Raw genomic sequence first — 17,779 nt, 5'->3', positions numbered from 1 at the left:
AAAAAAAAAAAAAAAAAAAAAAAACCCACACTGCTACGAGGCACAGACGAGACTTAGTCCACACAGGTCAACTACCCATAATGCACTGCAAGTTTAACATTTCCTCTAGCGCTTTTCTCCATCAATCACATGCAATTAGCGGCCTTGTGTGGAGCACTCACTCAAACGGTATCCGAGGCGGTCCCGACAGGCTTGTTTCCTCTCTCCGTTCGGTTATCGCCCGGGGCGAACTGTGAATTTCACATGTTGGTAAATCGCTCTTTGTATCTGCAGCGAGGCCGAGGCAGCGAGGCCGAGGCAGCGCAGCCACAACTGCGTCATTTACTAAAAACAATATATATATTATCACCCTCGATACACAAACTCCCCGAGCTGCCGGGCCCGGGAACCTGTGACCCCTCCAGACACAATTCATACTTATTCTAATTTGAATCAGATCCATTGAAGACAGTGTTGGAATGAGCTGAATGTTAGTCACCAGCGCTCAGGAGCCTCCTGCTTGAGGTCAAATACGACGTAACAGACGTGAGAGAGAGAATTCACCCGAACGCCTGATGATTTTAAACTAATGACGTGAATGTCTGGAATAATTTATTCATCCGGCTCAGTGTGAGGAAACCCTGCCAGAGGATTTGCATACAAATTCCCCCCAGTTTCAGTCTTCCCAAGAATCGCCTTCAGGCTTCACCCCAGATTTAGATAAAAAATTCTGCAATTTAAGAGAAGTGTGAATTAAAGAGCATCATTTCCATGTGGCTGCTTGTACTCTCAGCTCATAAAGCAGTGGAATTATGCAGCTTTAATAGGATAATCTTATATTATCAAGGTGAGCACGCTGGGATAGTTAAAGCCGTGAACATCGACTTCCTGACTGCGACGCCCAGAGTCTCATTTCACCTCAGAATTAAACATCAGATTGATCAACAATGTGCAAATGTGCGGAGGCCGAGAGGAGCCAAGGCTGAGCGTCAACAACTCGCCGTCCAATCGCAGCAACTTACAGGTTTATCTTCAGGAAATACAACGTGAAACTGCTTCATCACAAGTTTAAATACTGAATTCAAGTATTCACTGTGTCAAAGGTAGAAAAATAACCTGTCTGACTTGTGTTTAACTTTATTAAAATGTATGTAAGCAGTATTTTAATGTTGCTGCTTACTGAGGTTTAAATAATTTTATCTTCTCCTCACACTTTGCAGTTGAATAGTTTAATCCAGTGGTTTCTGCGCTCGCTCCAAAGGGTCATGAGATAAATCTGAGAGGCTGTGAGATGATTAATGAGGTTGGAAAGAAGAAAAACAAAGTTGTGCTGCACACACACACATATATACATTCCTCCTCACTGTTTTGTGGATATTTTCTTTGACCTTTTCTGGTTTTAAATGTGACATCAAAGATGTTTAATGGTTTAAAACGATAAACAAAAACTATAATATCGAGAATGTAAATTATTTGTGCAGCAGAAAGCCTTTTGTCCTTCACTTCATCATTTTGTACACCGATGACATCACTATGTTGCGGAACGTGCGATGTAAAACATGAAGTCATGACCTCTGTCTTCTACCTCCTCATGTTGTTGAGATGATGTCATCACGTGTCGTTGCATGCGTTGAAACGTGTCGTTAAACGGTTTATTTTTGCCGAATTTGAATTTTTCATTTATTACGGTTTGGTGACTTACGGAACCTTTTAGCTGAGGTTTTACAGCTTTCAGAGAAATGAAGCATTTTGAAGATTCTCCAACAAATGAAGAAAAAAAAAATACCCTGAGACACTGGAGGAACCTTTCTGCTGCGGATGAAGTGTTGAAAGTGCACCGCATTAAAAAACACTACAGTCAAATAAATGCGATGGAGCATAAAGTTCAATATTTTCTCCTCAAATGTGAAGCAGAAGTAACACGAAGAATAAAATGGAAATAGCTTCAAGTAGCACTTTAAGCACGGAGCAGGATTAAATGTACTAACTCCTGTTTTTAAACTCTATCCCAATATGGAGAGATGGGTATAGTAATAATAAAATAAAAGGAAGAGCAGTGAAAGTGTTGGTGGTGATTTAATTTGCCGCCCACCTGCTGCATCACACGGGTCTCACTGTCAGAACCTCAGCGTTATTTCCCCATTTGTATATGTTCCTCTATCCAGGAGGGCTTATTTCCATCATGGGGTTAATTCTCTCTGATTTGTTTTTAAAAAATGTAATCTGCTCCGGTCTCCCCTCCTCGCAGTGTTGCTTTCATCAGACTAAGCGGATTTGGATAGACTCCTAAACAACATCAGTGGGGCGCAGCAGCTGGATCCCCCTGAAAAACACCACGGCTCCGTTATCTGAAAAATAATGAGATATTTAAGTCGTGCTCACGAGAAAACAATGTTTGATATGTTGAGATAACAAGGTAATTCAATTGTTACCTCCGGAAAGCAAACACGAGCACCACCAAATCCTAATTTGCAGTCTCGAGATAATGAGATAGTCAGACATGATCACATGGAAGCAGTTTGATGTCTTGAGATAATAAGACAATCAAGTTGTTATCGGAACGTATAAAAATAGCAGATGAGATGTTTCGACAGCAAGAGTGAAAGACCGCACCGGAGAAGACGGAGGTAGAGAAAGTGGAAGGATGAGGAGAAGAGGAGTTTAGGGTTAGGAGGGTGCGGTGCGGCGGAGCATCTGCAGACAGCACACAGCGAGAGAGATTTTAAAGCATAATTAATAGTGCACCTGTTCCTGTCACCTGGATGAGTGAGAGTGCAAATGAGGTAGATGGCACGAGAAGCAGAGGAGGAGGAAGGAGGAAGGAGGAGGAAGAGGAGGGAGGTACACTCAAGTGGAGACGCAGAGGAAGACGGGGTAAAAAAGGCATCACGGAGGAAAAAAGCGTAATGACTCCATTATAAAATACAAGCGATGGGACACATATTATGGTGATTATGGCTCATTTCCATACATATAGAGCACTCTGCCAGCGAGTCAAGGAGAGTGCAGCGGCGCATGTCAGCCCAAAGACTGCAGACTCTCCGCGGTTTGATCCCAGCCGAGCGCCGCCGCAATCTGACTCCTCCACGCCGCGGCAAAGTCAATGGGCGGGCGGGGACCTGTTTACCAATTCACTTGAATGAGCTCCGGGAGGGAAAGGATGCACTCCTTCACCCCGCACGACTGTTTGGCTGTTAAGTATGCCGAGAGCACTCGGGTGTGACATTCAAGATTTTTTTGAGAAAAATCCTGTTTAAAAATCAAGGCCTCTGCGCGGAGGGCCATTGACTTTGAAAGAAAAATCCAGCCTGCACAAAATGTCACGGTGAGAACGACGGTGAGTCATTCAGCCCAAGTGTTTGTGCAGAGTTCTCTCTTTTCTGAGGGAACTTGTGAGGAACATTTGTTGATAGCACCCCCGAGGAACTCCTGCGAGATGAATCAACAGGGTGAGAGGTGTGCAGGTGGGGGGGCCGGGGTGGGGCCTTGCGCTCACTTCAAATGGGAAGCACATCAAACGTGGAGGGTGGAGGGGCGAGGGGGGTTTGAACCCACGCAGCACTTTTCATGTCGCAGGCACAGAGCGGCTTGAAATCCACTCCCTTTCAGGTGCTCCGGCTTCTCCACCGGCACATTAGGCGAAAAAAGGGAAAGTTAATTTCTCGCTCGGCTCAATCAAAAGACTTTAATTGGACGGGCTTCCAGTCGAACACACGGTGTCCCGAATCCCACCGCAGTGTAATTGTGATCAAATAGCGGGAGGGGAAGGCGACGTGAAGACGGGGAGCAGCTGAAATCAGGAAGACGTAAATCAAAGGGGGATTTTTTAAAGGGCTCACTCACTCACTCACTCAACTCAGGTATTGTGTTTGTGATCGTCACAGTTACGACAGAAGTGGTCGAAGCTTCATATTCTATCTTTGTTTAGTTATGTGATGTCACATAAACGGGGTGACAGGTCATGATTGACAGCTGAGACCTGGAGATCAGATATTAGAGCAAAGTGAAAGTACAAATATCCTTTAAATGTAATGAATGTTTTTTAAACCACGTTGGATTAAAGTGAATGACTTTGGGATGACTGCGTGTGTCTGTGTGTGTGTGTGAGAGACTTCCAGGGGTGCACCTCCAGCAGCAGCTGTGCTTCTGGCTTCTGGCGCTGATATTTATTGTCTCAGACAGGCCGACAATCTCACATGAGGCCGCTTCACGAGCGGCGTCCGTGAGGCGTCTGCGTTGTCAAGACACATTTCCAGTGTGACCCTGACTCTGAAATTAAAACCACCAAGGGGGAACGTTTGCGGCGCATTAGCAGGCAGAGCTAACACAGTGACAGTGCGGTACAGTATCTGATCCTGCAGAGAAATCACTAATACATAAGTCATGAGGCGAAGCTGTTGTAGCAACCCGGCAACAGTCGCACGGCGTATCGCATTATGCTGTAGCCTCTGGGGACGCTACATAATGTAGTTATGTGACAAAGCTAGTGCACGTCAGCCACGGGCGGCTCTCCGCTGCCTTGACAGTAGCGATGGTGGGAAAAGTGAGAAGCATCTCATCTCCAGTATGCACCTCGCTCCTGTAGCTCAGATTTGAGTCCCTCGTTATTCACGGTCGCCCCGGCTCAGGACGGAGAGGGAGAGGGCGGGGCCAATCCGCAGCACGAGGGGGCCCAGCGAGAGCAGGAGAAAGAGGGGAGGTGTGTGACGGGGCCCTCCAGGTGACTGGACCTGATGCACAGCTGGATGCAGCCACAGCTGGACAATGGAATCAGACTGGGTATCAGTCGGCAGCTGCTCGTACCCGTCGCAGACCGAGGGGAGAGGACTTGAAAACTCCGACTGGGGATTAGAATCAAATCATTTATGTATGAATTTTAATTTTCCTCAGGTAAAAGCAAAGATTATTCAAAGTTTGGTTTTGTTTTTGCAGCTCTGACGGTCAGGTTTGATCTATTATTTAGATTTTTATTCAAATAAAAACATTCTAATTATCACACCAGAGATTCTTCACTCGTTCTCTCTCCTTGTTGAAAAGTAGAGTTTGTGAACTACAAATATATTCAGGGCAGGTAAGCCGGCAGCTGTGGGACTGATTACAACCATGTCAGATTTTATCTGTCTTGTCTCCTTATATAGTGCGAGTGCACAGAAGTGTGTGTGTGCATGTGTATTATTTGTCAGCCATTTTCCCTTTAGTGGAAAATGATGGCGGAGTCCTCATGCACGCCACGTTTCAACTCTAAACTCCTCCATGACTCTGGAATCAAATTGCCCTAATCGGAGATGGATGTCCTGATTTGCGGCAACACAAGGTGTTTGTGCATGTGTGTGTGCACGAGCACCTGCGGACATGCACGTTGGTGTTATAAATCAATCCGGCTGCATGATGGAGTCTGAGATACAGCTTTCATGACAGATACCAGGTTCTTCTCCCCGGCTGAATAAATAGACAGAAAGCACCTTTATTGAAATCGTCAGCCGAGTGCTCCGACCTGAATTTCAAAGATCAGTCATATTATGCTCAGTAGAGGTGTGTGTGTGTGTGTGTGTGTGTGTGTGTGTGTGTGTAAGTTATCTCGGCCAATCAGAAACTGCAAAAAGTGATTTCCTTTCTCTGTGGGGGGGAAACCCTCAGAACTCCGTTCGCCTGCGGGTTTACTGACGCAGACTCTACGCAAGAGGCCAACGTCACCGAGAGCCGGTTGTGTCTGCGTCACTCTGGAATTGCATCACCAAAAACACGATGGTGATTCTGCGCCACTTCAAACGACGGCGACTGTGAAGAACATGTCGGAGTTGGAGCCAAAATGAAGTCCTGAAGAAAAGAGAGAAGACGTGGGAGGAGAGGATGTTTACGACAACGTGAGGGAGAGAGAAGGTGGATGAGACGGACAGGAAGCTGCACGTCATCTCTGTCCCGGAGGCTGTGGACTGTATGAAGGCTCAGATCTTCAAACTTGATGGATGTGACGTCAGTCGAGAGTTTATCTGACAATACACACGTGTATTTAAAAAAAAAAAAATGAAATCCTGCTCAACTGAGGTCGGATACAGTCAAAGACGTTTCGTTAACTCAGGTCAGAGTCTGAGGAACTCACACCGTCTCAATGTGAGCAGCGCAATGTTTTTTTTATTTCTACTTTTGGGCAAATCAGGAGCAAAAGGGCAAAAACCTGCCCTGCAAAAAAAAAACTGAGCTGAAACTAAGGTGTGACGTTGTCGTAACAATAATGTTCGGAACTTCTTTATGAGAGAAACAAAGAAACTTCCGTCTCAGTCACTGAGACAAAACGGGTTCCAGCCGCTAGCAGAGCGGATTACTGAGCAGGATGGAAATGCATTCGTCTTCAGCCAGCGTGGAAATAACTCCAGAGGCAGAAGTTGAGGAATATAGGAGAGGAGCTATCTGCATATATATTTCAAGAATATATACAATACACTTGGTAATAGTAAACAGGATGGACTTGACAATAGCTCTAATGGAATTACAGTCAATTCAGAGTGGCAGGAAGAGAAAGTAATGAAATGGAATAAACCGGGAGAAATATTCACACTGCGAAATACTGGACTCACTATGGGCTGTGATGGTCTGATGGGATATAGAGGAGGACGATAACAAACTGTCTTCTCCTGAACTACGGTAAATAAAACGTGAATTAAAAAGAGGGTTCCATCTAATCTCATCCTGAGATTAGACTCGCACCCTCGGCTGTATTTTGGCCCTAGAGGCTCCACAACAGCAGGACTGGGAGCCGAGGGGCCCCGAACTAACACAAACACACTCATGCCAACTCACTTAAACACGGAGAGAGACAGGCACACAATCATGAGGCACACAACGCACACATATCGTACACACGCAGACACACGTGTTCACATTCGTACATCGAATGTGTAAATGTCCACTCAGCGATGCAGGAGCAGAGCGATGCCGTCTCCTCCCTGAGCCGGCTGCAGGACGCAGATATTAATAAGGCATCTGGAGAAACAATTTACACACAGCCATGAATTAATCTGCGGCTAAGATGCCTTTTTAATATCTGAAAGGGGCCAAGGGGGGGGGGGGACTGAGCGCTCTCAACGGAGGGATCGATGTCACAGACGTGATGTGCACTAAAGAATGCAGAGGGAGGAACGTCCCAGGGAGCCGAGGGAGAGCGGTGCCAGGAGGACAACCGTATCACAGTGGTATTAAGGTGTAACACCGATGATAGCACACGCAGGTTCTGTCCCATTTAGTGCTTAAGTGAGCGTTCAGGCGCCACCTGGCATGACGGCAAATGTATGAGAAATGCCAACAACCTGCACACACAACACACACTTGACGCACACTCATCCCATCAACATTTAGACGAGGCGCTCAGAGCAAAGTGAGTCCCGCAGTTCATTGCTGCGGTCCAGCTGCTGCTGGTGCAACGCACCTGATCCGCTTTATGGAAACAAGACGAGAAGAGGAAATCAACATTCGTCCATCTTCATATCCAATGACGTTAAAAAGTTGTTGTGTAAAGGATTTTCTCTCCCGAGCCACAGTTTCCGGCTCCTCCTGTGGGCTCCAGAGGTTCTTCCCGAACAGAAGGAGGTCAGGGAGCGTCGCACCGACACGCTCCGGCTTCATCTTCCTTCACCCGTAAACACGACCTCGAGAAATGCAGCTCACCCTCAACCTGGAGAAAGAAAGCCACCATTCTCCTCCTCACTGTAGTGATACGTGATTCTAAACGTGTTTTTTCTGCTCTCGGTTTCTTTTGTATCTTTGCATCTTGTTTCGCTGTCATGAGACGGTAAAAGAAGCAGAACTCCTCTGTGTACAAATCAGAGAGTTCACATTCAAACACGCTGCTTTAATCAACCTTACGCAACTCAATGAACATCTTATGAACCATCGTGAGTCAGGACATCTTCAGTAAATATCATGAAAATACAATATTCATGAATAGTTGTCATGTGAACTCAGCCCCGTTACACAAGTTCCGCTAAACTCAGCCGGACACGAGGCGCTTCGCTCTGCTCGTCTTGTTCTCATAATGTAACTATTCATACGTTCGCAGCTGAGATCTGAAGATTTCACAAAGTTCATGGGAAGTTATCGGAGACAAGACCGGGACAAGAGGAACTCCATTATTCATTTGTGTGTTTCGCAACGAGGGGTGAACTCTCGGCCCGACTTCAGCCTCTCCTGCAGAAGCTGCTGATGTCGGTGAACGACCCAGAAGTGTTTGTGGTGAGACAACTTCCGGTTCAACCCAAGACTGAACAGAGAATCTGCTCTGGGTGATGATTCCGTCAAGACAAGATCATCGTTTTATTCTCAAAACCCCGTGTCTATAAAAAAGAAAAGATCCGACTCTTAACATAATTTCATCTCTTGAATTTACGCCTTTGGAAATAAGGACCTCGTCATTAAAACCCACGTCTTAGTTCCAGGACGTGAAAATCAAAGTAGCGCTGGCTAATAAAACTGTTTGCTCGCTGTTTAACGCTCAGTGAGTCAGAGCAGGAGGGAAATGAACAGGATTGGCTGTGGAGGAACTCCATCCATTCCTCTCGGCCCCGTGCATCTGCCACCATAATTTGTGATAATGACGGCATCCCAGCAGGGCCACTCCGCGCTGAGCGATTCAGAATTGATTTAGTGCATTAATTACGCCCCTGTTACGCCGGTGTCATGGACAATATTTTACAATTTGATAAGCAAAAGACGCGCCGTGGGATCGTTTTGATGAATTGCGAGGGTTCGGTTGCGGCGAGCTTTTATGGTCGTACCTTTTAATTTAACGGTAATCACTTTTACCCCTCCACGCCGAGCAAGCAGTGAGACTCTAATTTCACCTCGGAGACCTCTGCCGCGCACCGTGTCTGCTTTGATCAGGCCGTCAAAAAAAGCCGGCGTGCGGGAGGCGGCTGCACGCCGGTGCAGAGATGAATAGGTGGACAGGACAATCAGCCTGGAAACTGGACGGCAGCTTGTGTGTGTGCATTTTGAATGTGTGTACATGCATACGTTTCCATAATATTTGCAGTTTGTGCGAGTGCTCTGGTTCTCTGGCCCCTCTGCGCTGAAACAACAGCTCTCAGTGCTGCAGGCGAGACAAGCAGCAGCCCAGTAATGAGCAGGAGCAGTGTCTCTCTCTCGTACCACCTACCAAGACCCCCCGGGGGCACAAGACATCCCAACATCCAAACCGAGGAGCTGAAACTCCCACAGGAGCCAGGTCCAACAGTGGCAGCCCCAAATTCTGAGTTTGGGGCTGTTTGTCTTTAAAGTTTCTTCAAAATGAGTTGGCAGCTGTGTAAACAACATGCACACTCTCTGTTTGTGAGTTCTGTGATAGGATTAAAGACACTATTATATCCTCATTGTCAGATTTTTATCAAATAGATAGAATGGAAATCATCTCCAAGATTCATATAAACTGTGGATTCTCTCCTGAAGCCACTTTACCTCAGCCACAGATTGGAGCTAGCTAAAGTTCTGCAGCTCTGTTTGTTAGCGAACAGTGGCTGAAAACCATCCTGCACCAGTACGAAACCACGTTCTCTATGTTTCATGCCAAACCGTTTTGTGTCGACTAATTTTTCGGACAATGAAATATATGTTTTCTTCCCCAAACATGTCGAATAACTTTCTTTCTCCTGTATTTTCATTTCTTTTTATAGGCGTTTGAGTTTCTCTCCTTCACTTCCGACGAACAAAAGCCTCCACTGCAGGAAACAGTTCCACTTCGGGGGTAAAGCGCCAAAGAAAAGACTGTAACTGAAACAAAGAATTAAATGTTATATTTTTCTTCTCGTGGACTTTGAACATCTCCATTATCCCACAATTAACGGGCTATAAGATACTTGTGCCACTGTGATCTGGCAGAGTGCTGGCTGGTGCGAGCAGGGTGCTAATTTTCCCAGCGTTAAGAGCTGTAATTATGCAGACGCTGCCGGGCGCCCGCGAGACGCTAACAGCACCAGTTCCAGGCGGCAGTCCCATCCTTTTATGAGCTCCTCAGCTGGTTCAAAGGCTAATGAAACTGTATGATTCGCCTGGCTTGCACGCACCTCTCCAGCCGCCGCTCGGCGCATGGTGTCATTATTTGGTGGAGAGGCGCTCTGACAGCCATTGTGTGGCGTCGAGCACGACAGCGTGAAACGTCTGCAGCGAGGGAGAAGAGAGAGGAGCACTTGACCTCATCACTGGCCTTGTCCTCTGGCGTTCTGTGTGTCACCATGTAAATAACATCTCTCGCCGTCAGGGGTGGAGGTCAATCCCCCCCGACTCACCCAAAAGACCCGAAACACAGAGTCCCAACACAAAGAGGGAGTCAGGTTGTCATGGTGAGGGGGGAAAAAACAAAAACCACTGACTCTCCCATAAACACTTTACTCGCCCTTTAGGTAAACGGACACAAACCAACCGACTGTGCTCGCTGAGTTCTTCTTCCATCCATGTATAATCGCACGAGAACGCTTTATGTTTTGGTGAGGCGGAAAAATTGGTTTTATTGATAAAAAGCCACGGAAACACTCTTAAATAAATAAATCGTACATAAAGAGTTAACACAAGGACGCAGGATTAAACCTTAGAGGCCTTCAAATCTAGAACTGAAGCTTCCAGGGTCCAAAATGTGCAGAAAGATTCCTCTTCATTGGAGAAGCGATGATAAAGAGAAACGTACAGCCATCGAGTGTGTGGCCATTTAGTGCATCATGAGCGTGGATGAATAGCGAACGTAGTTTGAAGGACGGACGTGTGAAACCAGTGCGACGGAGAGGCGTCTGAATTAGAGGCTCACAGTGAATTAATGGCAGAGGGTCACACTCTCAGATAGAGAGAAGGAGCGATCAGATGAGAGCTGAATAATGACACACACACAAGCAAGACTCTGACTGGCACACTAATCTCAGTAGGTTAGACGAAGGACACGAGAGAGAGAGAGAGGGGGGGGGGGACGCCGTCAAGTTTCAGCTCAGGAAGTTTGTCACAATACAGAATGAAAGTTTGTCAAAACATATATGAGCGTTGTCTCTGTGAGATTAACATTTACTTCCTGTAACGGCATCCCGCTGCCTCCCGCTGCACAGGAGACGCACAGCGATCGAGGCGCCGGAGCAGAAAAACGTGCGCCTCCACAATAGATTTCTGAGGATGTTCTCTTTGAGAAGAGCTGAGCTGCAGAATCACTGAGCGCTTTCATTTGCAGCTGAAATACAGCCCAAGGAAAATGGGGAGCCTTTGGTGTGAGGAGTCTCTTTTCTCTCCCCTCTCATCTCTTCATTTTCTTCTCCGCTCTGTTGCTCTGCTGCTGAACTGAACTCGCAGAGCCACGTTAAACCCCCACTCTTTCTTCAAAAAAAAAAAAAAAACTAATTGGAAATGAGTGCCGGGTAAAACAAAAAAAACCACAAAAAAAAAAAAGAGGAGAGGAGCCATATCTCTCTTTTGTCTCTGTCTCTCCCGGCTGGTGTTTGCCAGAGATAAGCTGAGTAAAGAGTGTCTGTGTCTGCATGTAGACATGAAGTATACACCTCAGTGGCCACGTCATTCATCTCTCTCTTAGTGCTGGAGCTGTGTGTGTGTGTGTGTGTGTGTGTGTGTGTGTGTGTGTACATCTCTCTGTGGCTTTACTGACGGACGTCCCCTCATCCCTCTCCTCTCAGCTGCCGCCCTGGCACAGCGCTGTGTGTTTTGTGGCCAGATTGATCCGGCTTTAATGAAGAGCCCTTCAGCCTAGGTGACATCATTAGCTGGTTGTTTTGCCAGTGCGGGCCACTTGGCGAGGATCCCGGCTTCACTCCGGGGAAAGGGGTCGTTCTGAGTGACAGGCGGGAGCCGACCAGAGAAGTCGGCGGTGGGGGCGGACGCCTCGGCGATGCCCATCAGACACCTGTGACTATATTCACGGACTTTAAGGATTTACTGAGCTGATCCTGTCGCAGGGAGAATTCAGCCCCGATGGTTCACCACTGAATCTTGCTCCTTGTTTCTTAGAAAGACTATGTGTGGACGAGATTCATCGATAAGAAAGTTGGTAAATATGATTTTAAAAAAACGGGAAAAACGGGAAATAGTAACAAAACCAAACCTCTGTGTGAATCAAGGATCTACGTCACCAGGAGCCTGGACGCCATCTTGGACCGGCTGCTTTGAAATCCTTTCTTATTATTATAAAATAAAATAAATTAAAATTCCTTTTTTGTTCGAGAGGCTAAAAGAAATAATTAAATGTATTTTTCAGCCATTAATCAATAACATAATTTTAAGACTAATTCTTGCTATTCAATTAAAACACGTCTTTAATATTAAATACAAAACTATGAGATGCTGCCGAGTGTCTCATAAAATACAAGATTTTCAAAATTTCAATAAAATCCCTAATAATAATAATAATCATAATAATATTGTTTTTCGTACAAAACACCTTCTCAGTGTCTCTGAATCATTATTTTTGTATGAAAATAGATTTTGAGCCAAATGGTGACTCATCATCAGTCTTCCCTTCCTCTCTTTTGGATCTGTGATAGTTCAACACTCACTATCCGAATTTAAATATAATCCAACTTTTTAATTTCCTCTTTTAAAAACCGCACCATTCAAAGTATTTTACAGCAGGAACTAACTCTTCACGGCGAGTTGATGGAGTGAGACGTTAAATCAAACACGGAGGTTTATTTGTGAGAGCAAACTGACCCTGATCCAATACAGACAGAAAAAACATTTCTGCTCCTCAACGTGAATCTACTGAAATATCAGGAAGTCCGAGAGATGTGGTTTGGAGGAGGCTGCGGAGCCATCTCATCCGTCTAACTGTCAGCATCTCGCCAGGCAAAGATCACCCACTCCTCCCTCTGTCCCTCTCCCCCTCCATCCCTGCCCTGGTTTGCCCTCTTCTCTCCTCACACACACACACACACACAGATATACAGTGCACAGACATAAACACACAACCCCACGGCGCGGTAGCTGAACATTGTAATTTTAGCACAGCAGCTGTTTTTGCCTGCCATAAAAGTGACAGCCCTCTAGCTCTTCTCTGGCTCCTCTCCCTCCTCCTTCACTCCTCTCCTCCTTCCCTGCATCCACATCCATCCCCTCGTCAACACACACTGTGCACGGACACACTGTCTTGTGTTTGAAGCGGCGGCCTGGGAGGAGCGCAGAGTCCGAGTGAATCAGTTCTCCTTCGCCATTCCCGAACTGCCTGCAGCTCCGGAGGTGTGTGCCGGCTGAAACGCACGACGCACATGTGTGTAAAATGTGTGCATGCTGATGTTGAACTTTGTGTGAACCTGCCAGTGCGTGTGTGTGTGTTTGTGTGTGTACGTGTGTGTATTGCAACTCTCGGGCCCAAACAGGCAGGAAAACATTTTCTCAGATTTGCAGCTGAAATCATTAATTCTTTGGTTTAGAATCTAAAACTGTGAGGTGCCCATTAAAAGTGAAATATATTTTCCAGGTGGTGTCTCTCGCTTCCTTGTGACCAATAACGTGACGGCTACAGAGTTACCATGGCAACCACGAAGCTCCCAAATCCTAAACCCGCCCCCCCCACCCCTCACATCCACTTAACAATCCCCCAGATGCCTAATTGTTTCCCTAATGACGCTGGGCCTAATGGGACTGTTTATGGTATTCATTTGATAGCGATGGCCCAGTAATTAGACTACACCTCACTTCATTAAACAGCAGGGGGGAGGGATGGTGGTTGGTGCACGTTCGGTACTTGATGGAAATGCACGCACACACACACACACACACACGCAGAGAGAGAGAGAGAGCAGCGACAGACCCGAGGGACGAGTGTGTCCGAGGGGAACGGTGACGGCACTTTACATTCAGAGTGCCGCTCGTTTCCCAGAGCAATTCTGATCAGTGCCTCTTATCATTAGTTCCACTTCCTGCATGATCACTATCTTTGGCTTTTCAAAATAAGATGCCGGTCGTACGTTCGCCTGCATCAGTGTCTCTGTCCGTGGTGCTGAAACATGAGAGCCCGCTCCGGTTCTGTCTCTGTCCGTGGTGCTGAAACACTCCCGTCTGTGTCTAAACTGTAAATAAAGATGGAGGACGTGAGAAGACGAAGCGCCTCGATCGCCCCCTGGTGGCTGGCTGCAGTATAGGTACAGCCCCACCTTCTCCCTGTTAGCACACGGGACACGGGTCAAATTAAAAAGTCAAAGTTCAGCAGGTTTGGTTTTAATTAGATATTTTATTTTGTGCTCTTATAACCTGGGACGACACAGACTCTGTTATAGAGCAGACACTCTCCAGCCCAGAGTCTCTGGCAGGGTCTCGAATCATTTCGTATTTACGATGGACAGCAATGTACTGTCAGCCATTTTATTTCAAGGTCTGAATTCTGCTCTCAGCTTCACTCTGGCAAAAACAATTGAGTTTATTCTATGTAGGAAATAGAGAATGAGTCAGTCACAGGCGTCTGTTTCTCTGTCAGGCTCCATTTCAGTCTGTCTCTCTCTCTGTGGTGCTGGAGCTCTCCAAAGCTTAAACATTTAAACTCAGCATTTCTCCTCCTCCATCCACCCTCACAGAAACAATGTTGTTGTGCAGAAAACAAACCGAACACGACGGATACAAGCCGTTCCTACCTTGAGGAAGGAGAGGTTGCGGTTTCGATCGATGCTGGTGATCTCCAGGTTTCCCATGACGACTTCACAGTTCTCGTAGAGCTTCTTCAGGGTGCGGTACTGCTGGTCCAGGTCCGACAGAGTGCTGAGCTTGTTCTCCGTGCCGGGGCAAACTACAGGCAGAGACAGAAACATAAAACATGTGTCATTTCAGAAGTGATCTTTACAGACGGAGTGATTTAGTGCAGGGAAATATTCAAAACACAGCGTTCAACCTCAGTAAGCCGAGCCCAAGAAGCGTAGGCTTCAGAATAAGTTAAGTAAGTGCGGATTAAAATGAAAAGGCTTTGGTAGAAACATGAATAAAAAGAGTAATGAAATTTTGTCTGTCGTTCAGGTTAAATGCCTCCAAGCTAGCTATCTTAATACTTAAAGGTCAGACCAGCTAACCTAGATAGGTTAAACTGCTTTTTTACCCCCAGTGAAAAATTGATGCATTTCTTTTCCCCAGAGCTTTTCTCTGAGCTTCAGTCTAGCGAACTTGATTCTCTGACTGCACTTACAGCGGGTTTAAAGTGAAACGACAGTCTGCAGATGCACGGTTCAACGGCTAGAGTTTCTGAGAAATGTGAGAATCTGCGAGATAATGAACGGAGAGCGAGACAGAGAGGACACATTCAGGGCGTGAGATTTTGAGGTGAAGAAGGGTGGACGGACGGACAGAGGGAACAGACGAAGGCAGGGACGTTGGGTAAATTGCTGAAAAGGGGGAAGAGGGCCACAGACGTGACCCTCAACAATCAGGGAGCTGCAAGTGTCAAGACTCAGAGAGAGACAAGTGGGGTGAGAGGGGTGAGTATCATTTCTCTGAGGCAGTGACCTACAGACTGGGCCTGGCACCGGCACGCTGTTTAATCAAAGATATTCAAATTGCATCGGTTGACCTTTCCACAGGGTTTCACTCCGAGACTTTACTCTGCTGACGAGATTACAAGACTTTGAAGATATTATAGCGAGTGGAGACGGTTTCAATCGGTGTGTGCGAGAAGGACGGGCAAATCAGAAGGGGTCGGGTCTTTCCTGTTGGTTTTAGCCGCACGCACAAACCAAACCATGAGACTGCAGAAGCGCACACACACACCCCTTCACCAATCCACGCTACAGGCAGCTACACCCACAGCTCCTATACTGAGCTCCCACATGTGCTGTGTTACGCAAGTGGAATAAGAGAAAGTGTGAGAATGAAAAAGACGAGGTAAGTTCTCCATGTTCTCCTGTCACCGAGCGAAAGCTACCATTTCGTCTCTTTGCGGGAACTGGTTAAAAAACATGTTGCGTCTGTAAACTATCGCGTTCGTCTGCAGCAGCGATGATAAAAGCATCACAATTGACTCCAGCGGCGGCTACCGCTGTAATTAGCTCCTCCGCTTTCCAGCCATCAAGCATCTCTTTCCGTCCCTGCCAGCCTCTCCACCAGTCAGCCAGCCTCCCGGGCCTCAGTCCTCCCGCCATCTGCTCCGTTCAGCTGGCGCCGGCGCCGCGTTACCACGGGCTCGGCTGGAGGTTTGTTTGCCGGGGTGTGTGGCAGACACTGGAATGGAGTTTGGCTCATTGTAATTAAAATGCTCGTTAAAGTTTGTCTGTGGCTGAGCTATGAATAGGCCTGATGTCTGAATATCACCAACGACTCTTTTCCAATCCTCAAACTTAACAAACATAATCGTTCCATCACTTCTTCTGATATTTTATTATGTTCAGATAACTCATAAGCCTCGCCTCCTCCATGTTAGCAGATGGGACATGGATCAAATCCGCAATATCTTGGCTTCATCTCTGGAACATTTTCTCTCGTTTGTTTATTAAATTATAAACTTGTATTTACTTTTTACATTTTTTTTTAGCTTTTTTTTTTAGTTGTTCACTTTTGAAATGTGATATTTATGACGGCGTTCCCTCAGTTCCTCTCTATATCGTTATCGATATCGTATAAATAAAGTCTGACTGATTGATTGATTGATTTTACAGGCGAAAGTCATAGATGTATGGCGTCGATCAGGGGTCACGTGACCTCCTGTTGTGTCTTTTAAAAAACACCTGCTGTACATTCTTCATAAGCCTGAGTTCACGTTCTCTACGTCCACCTACAAGACTTTCAAAATGAAGGAAATAAAACAACACGGCGGACTATTGCATAGTTGAACTTGCTCCTATATTGAACAACACTGAGAGCTCATAAACTCCCATATTGCTTTATGGATCGTTGGCTCTGTAAAGATTAGTGCGCTTCCTCTGCTCGCTGAGCCTCCATATTGCTGCGGGTTCAGGCTGCGTGGGACAGAACGGCAGAGAGGGGACCACAGCGATGGTGATAAATGAGATTTGCTGACCGCACACACTCACACAGATGAGTTATTAGATGAAATGATTTAAGGGCAGCAACAAACTTAAAGGAAGTCTGCGCCAGGATCTCAAATTGGTCAGATCAATAAACGTGTGTGTGTGTGTGTGTGTGTGTGTGTGATGAAAGGTTAGCGAGCGTCTGTAATAATCCGTTATTGAAACCTACCGGCAGGTGTGTGTGTGTGTGTGTGTGTGTGGGTGTGTGTGTGTGTGTGTGGATAAAAGATCAGAGGGTAGAGGTGAAAAGTCAGAAGAAAACAACTCTCTAAAGTCAATATCAGCCTCCAGCACACACACACACACACCTCTACACACACACACACCCACACACACACAGTTCAGGGTGTGTGTGAGGTAAATCGAGGCAGAAAAAAAACAGATGTGAAAGAGAGAGAGAGAGACACAATCTTGTATTTGTGAAAGTGGGAGCGACGCCCCGCAGCATTAGCATTCACATCGACGTGCTCTACTGTAAATGCTCTTTTCTCTGGGCTCATTTCGAAAGTGTCTAGATCCATCTTCTCCACCTCTTCCTCTCCATCTCTCTTTTTTCCTAATTTCTTTTTTCTGCCCCTCAGTAATCCATTTCTGCCTCGGCCGTCTCCCTCCATTCTTCTCCCCCCTCCTCCCTCTATCTCTCTGGCTCGGCCCGTGGACAATGTAAGTATTGAGCCGTTGCCATTTTTCCCCATTAATGCATCGGGTGACACAGGGCCGTGTCACTTGTGTGTGTGTGTGTGTGTGTGTGTGTGTGTGTGTGTGTGTGTGTGTGTGTGTGTGTGTCACACAGAATCCTGATCTTTAAACTCTGGAAACAACTTCAC

The 17,779-nt window shown here is 46.4% G+C and overlaps 1 protein-coding gene across 7 annotated transcripts in view; it reads right to left on the bottom strand.

The window, feature by feature from the left end:
- The window catches only part of LOC109646547 (receptor tyrosine-protein kinase erbB-4-like), a 198,817-nt gene that overhangs the window by 83,831 nt on the left and 97,207 nt on the right, over positions 1–17,779 (bottom strand). For all 7 annotated transcript variants that reach the window (XR_011240546.1, XR_011240547.1, XR_011240548.1 and 4 more), the window contains one exon: positions 14,577–14,728. Coding sequence is in view for 4 of the 7 variants with exons in the window: in XM_069521524.1 (XP_069377625.1) it covers positions 14,577–14,728 (152 nt within the window). In the remaining 3 variants the exon portion in view is untranslated. The remainder of the gene's footprint in view (positions 1–14,576; positions 14,729–17,779) is intronic.

The sequence above is a fragment of the Paralichthys olivaceus genome, chromosome 24 (assembly GCF_024713975.1).
Source record: "Paralichthys olivaceus isolate ysfri-2021 chromosome 24, ASM2471397v2, whole genome shotgun sequence".
Classification (NCBI taxonomy): Eukaryota; Metazoa; Chordata; class Actinopteri; order Pleuronectiformes; family Paralichthyidae; genus Paralichthys; species Paralichthys olivaceus.
The sequence above is the reverse complement of the archived record's forward strand: the minus strand, read 5'-3'. Positions and strand labels throughout refer to the sequence as shown.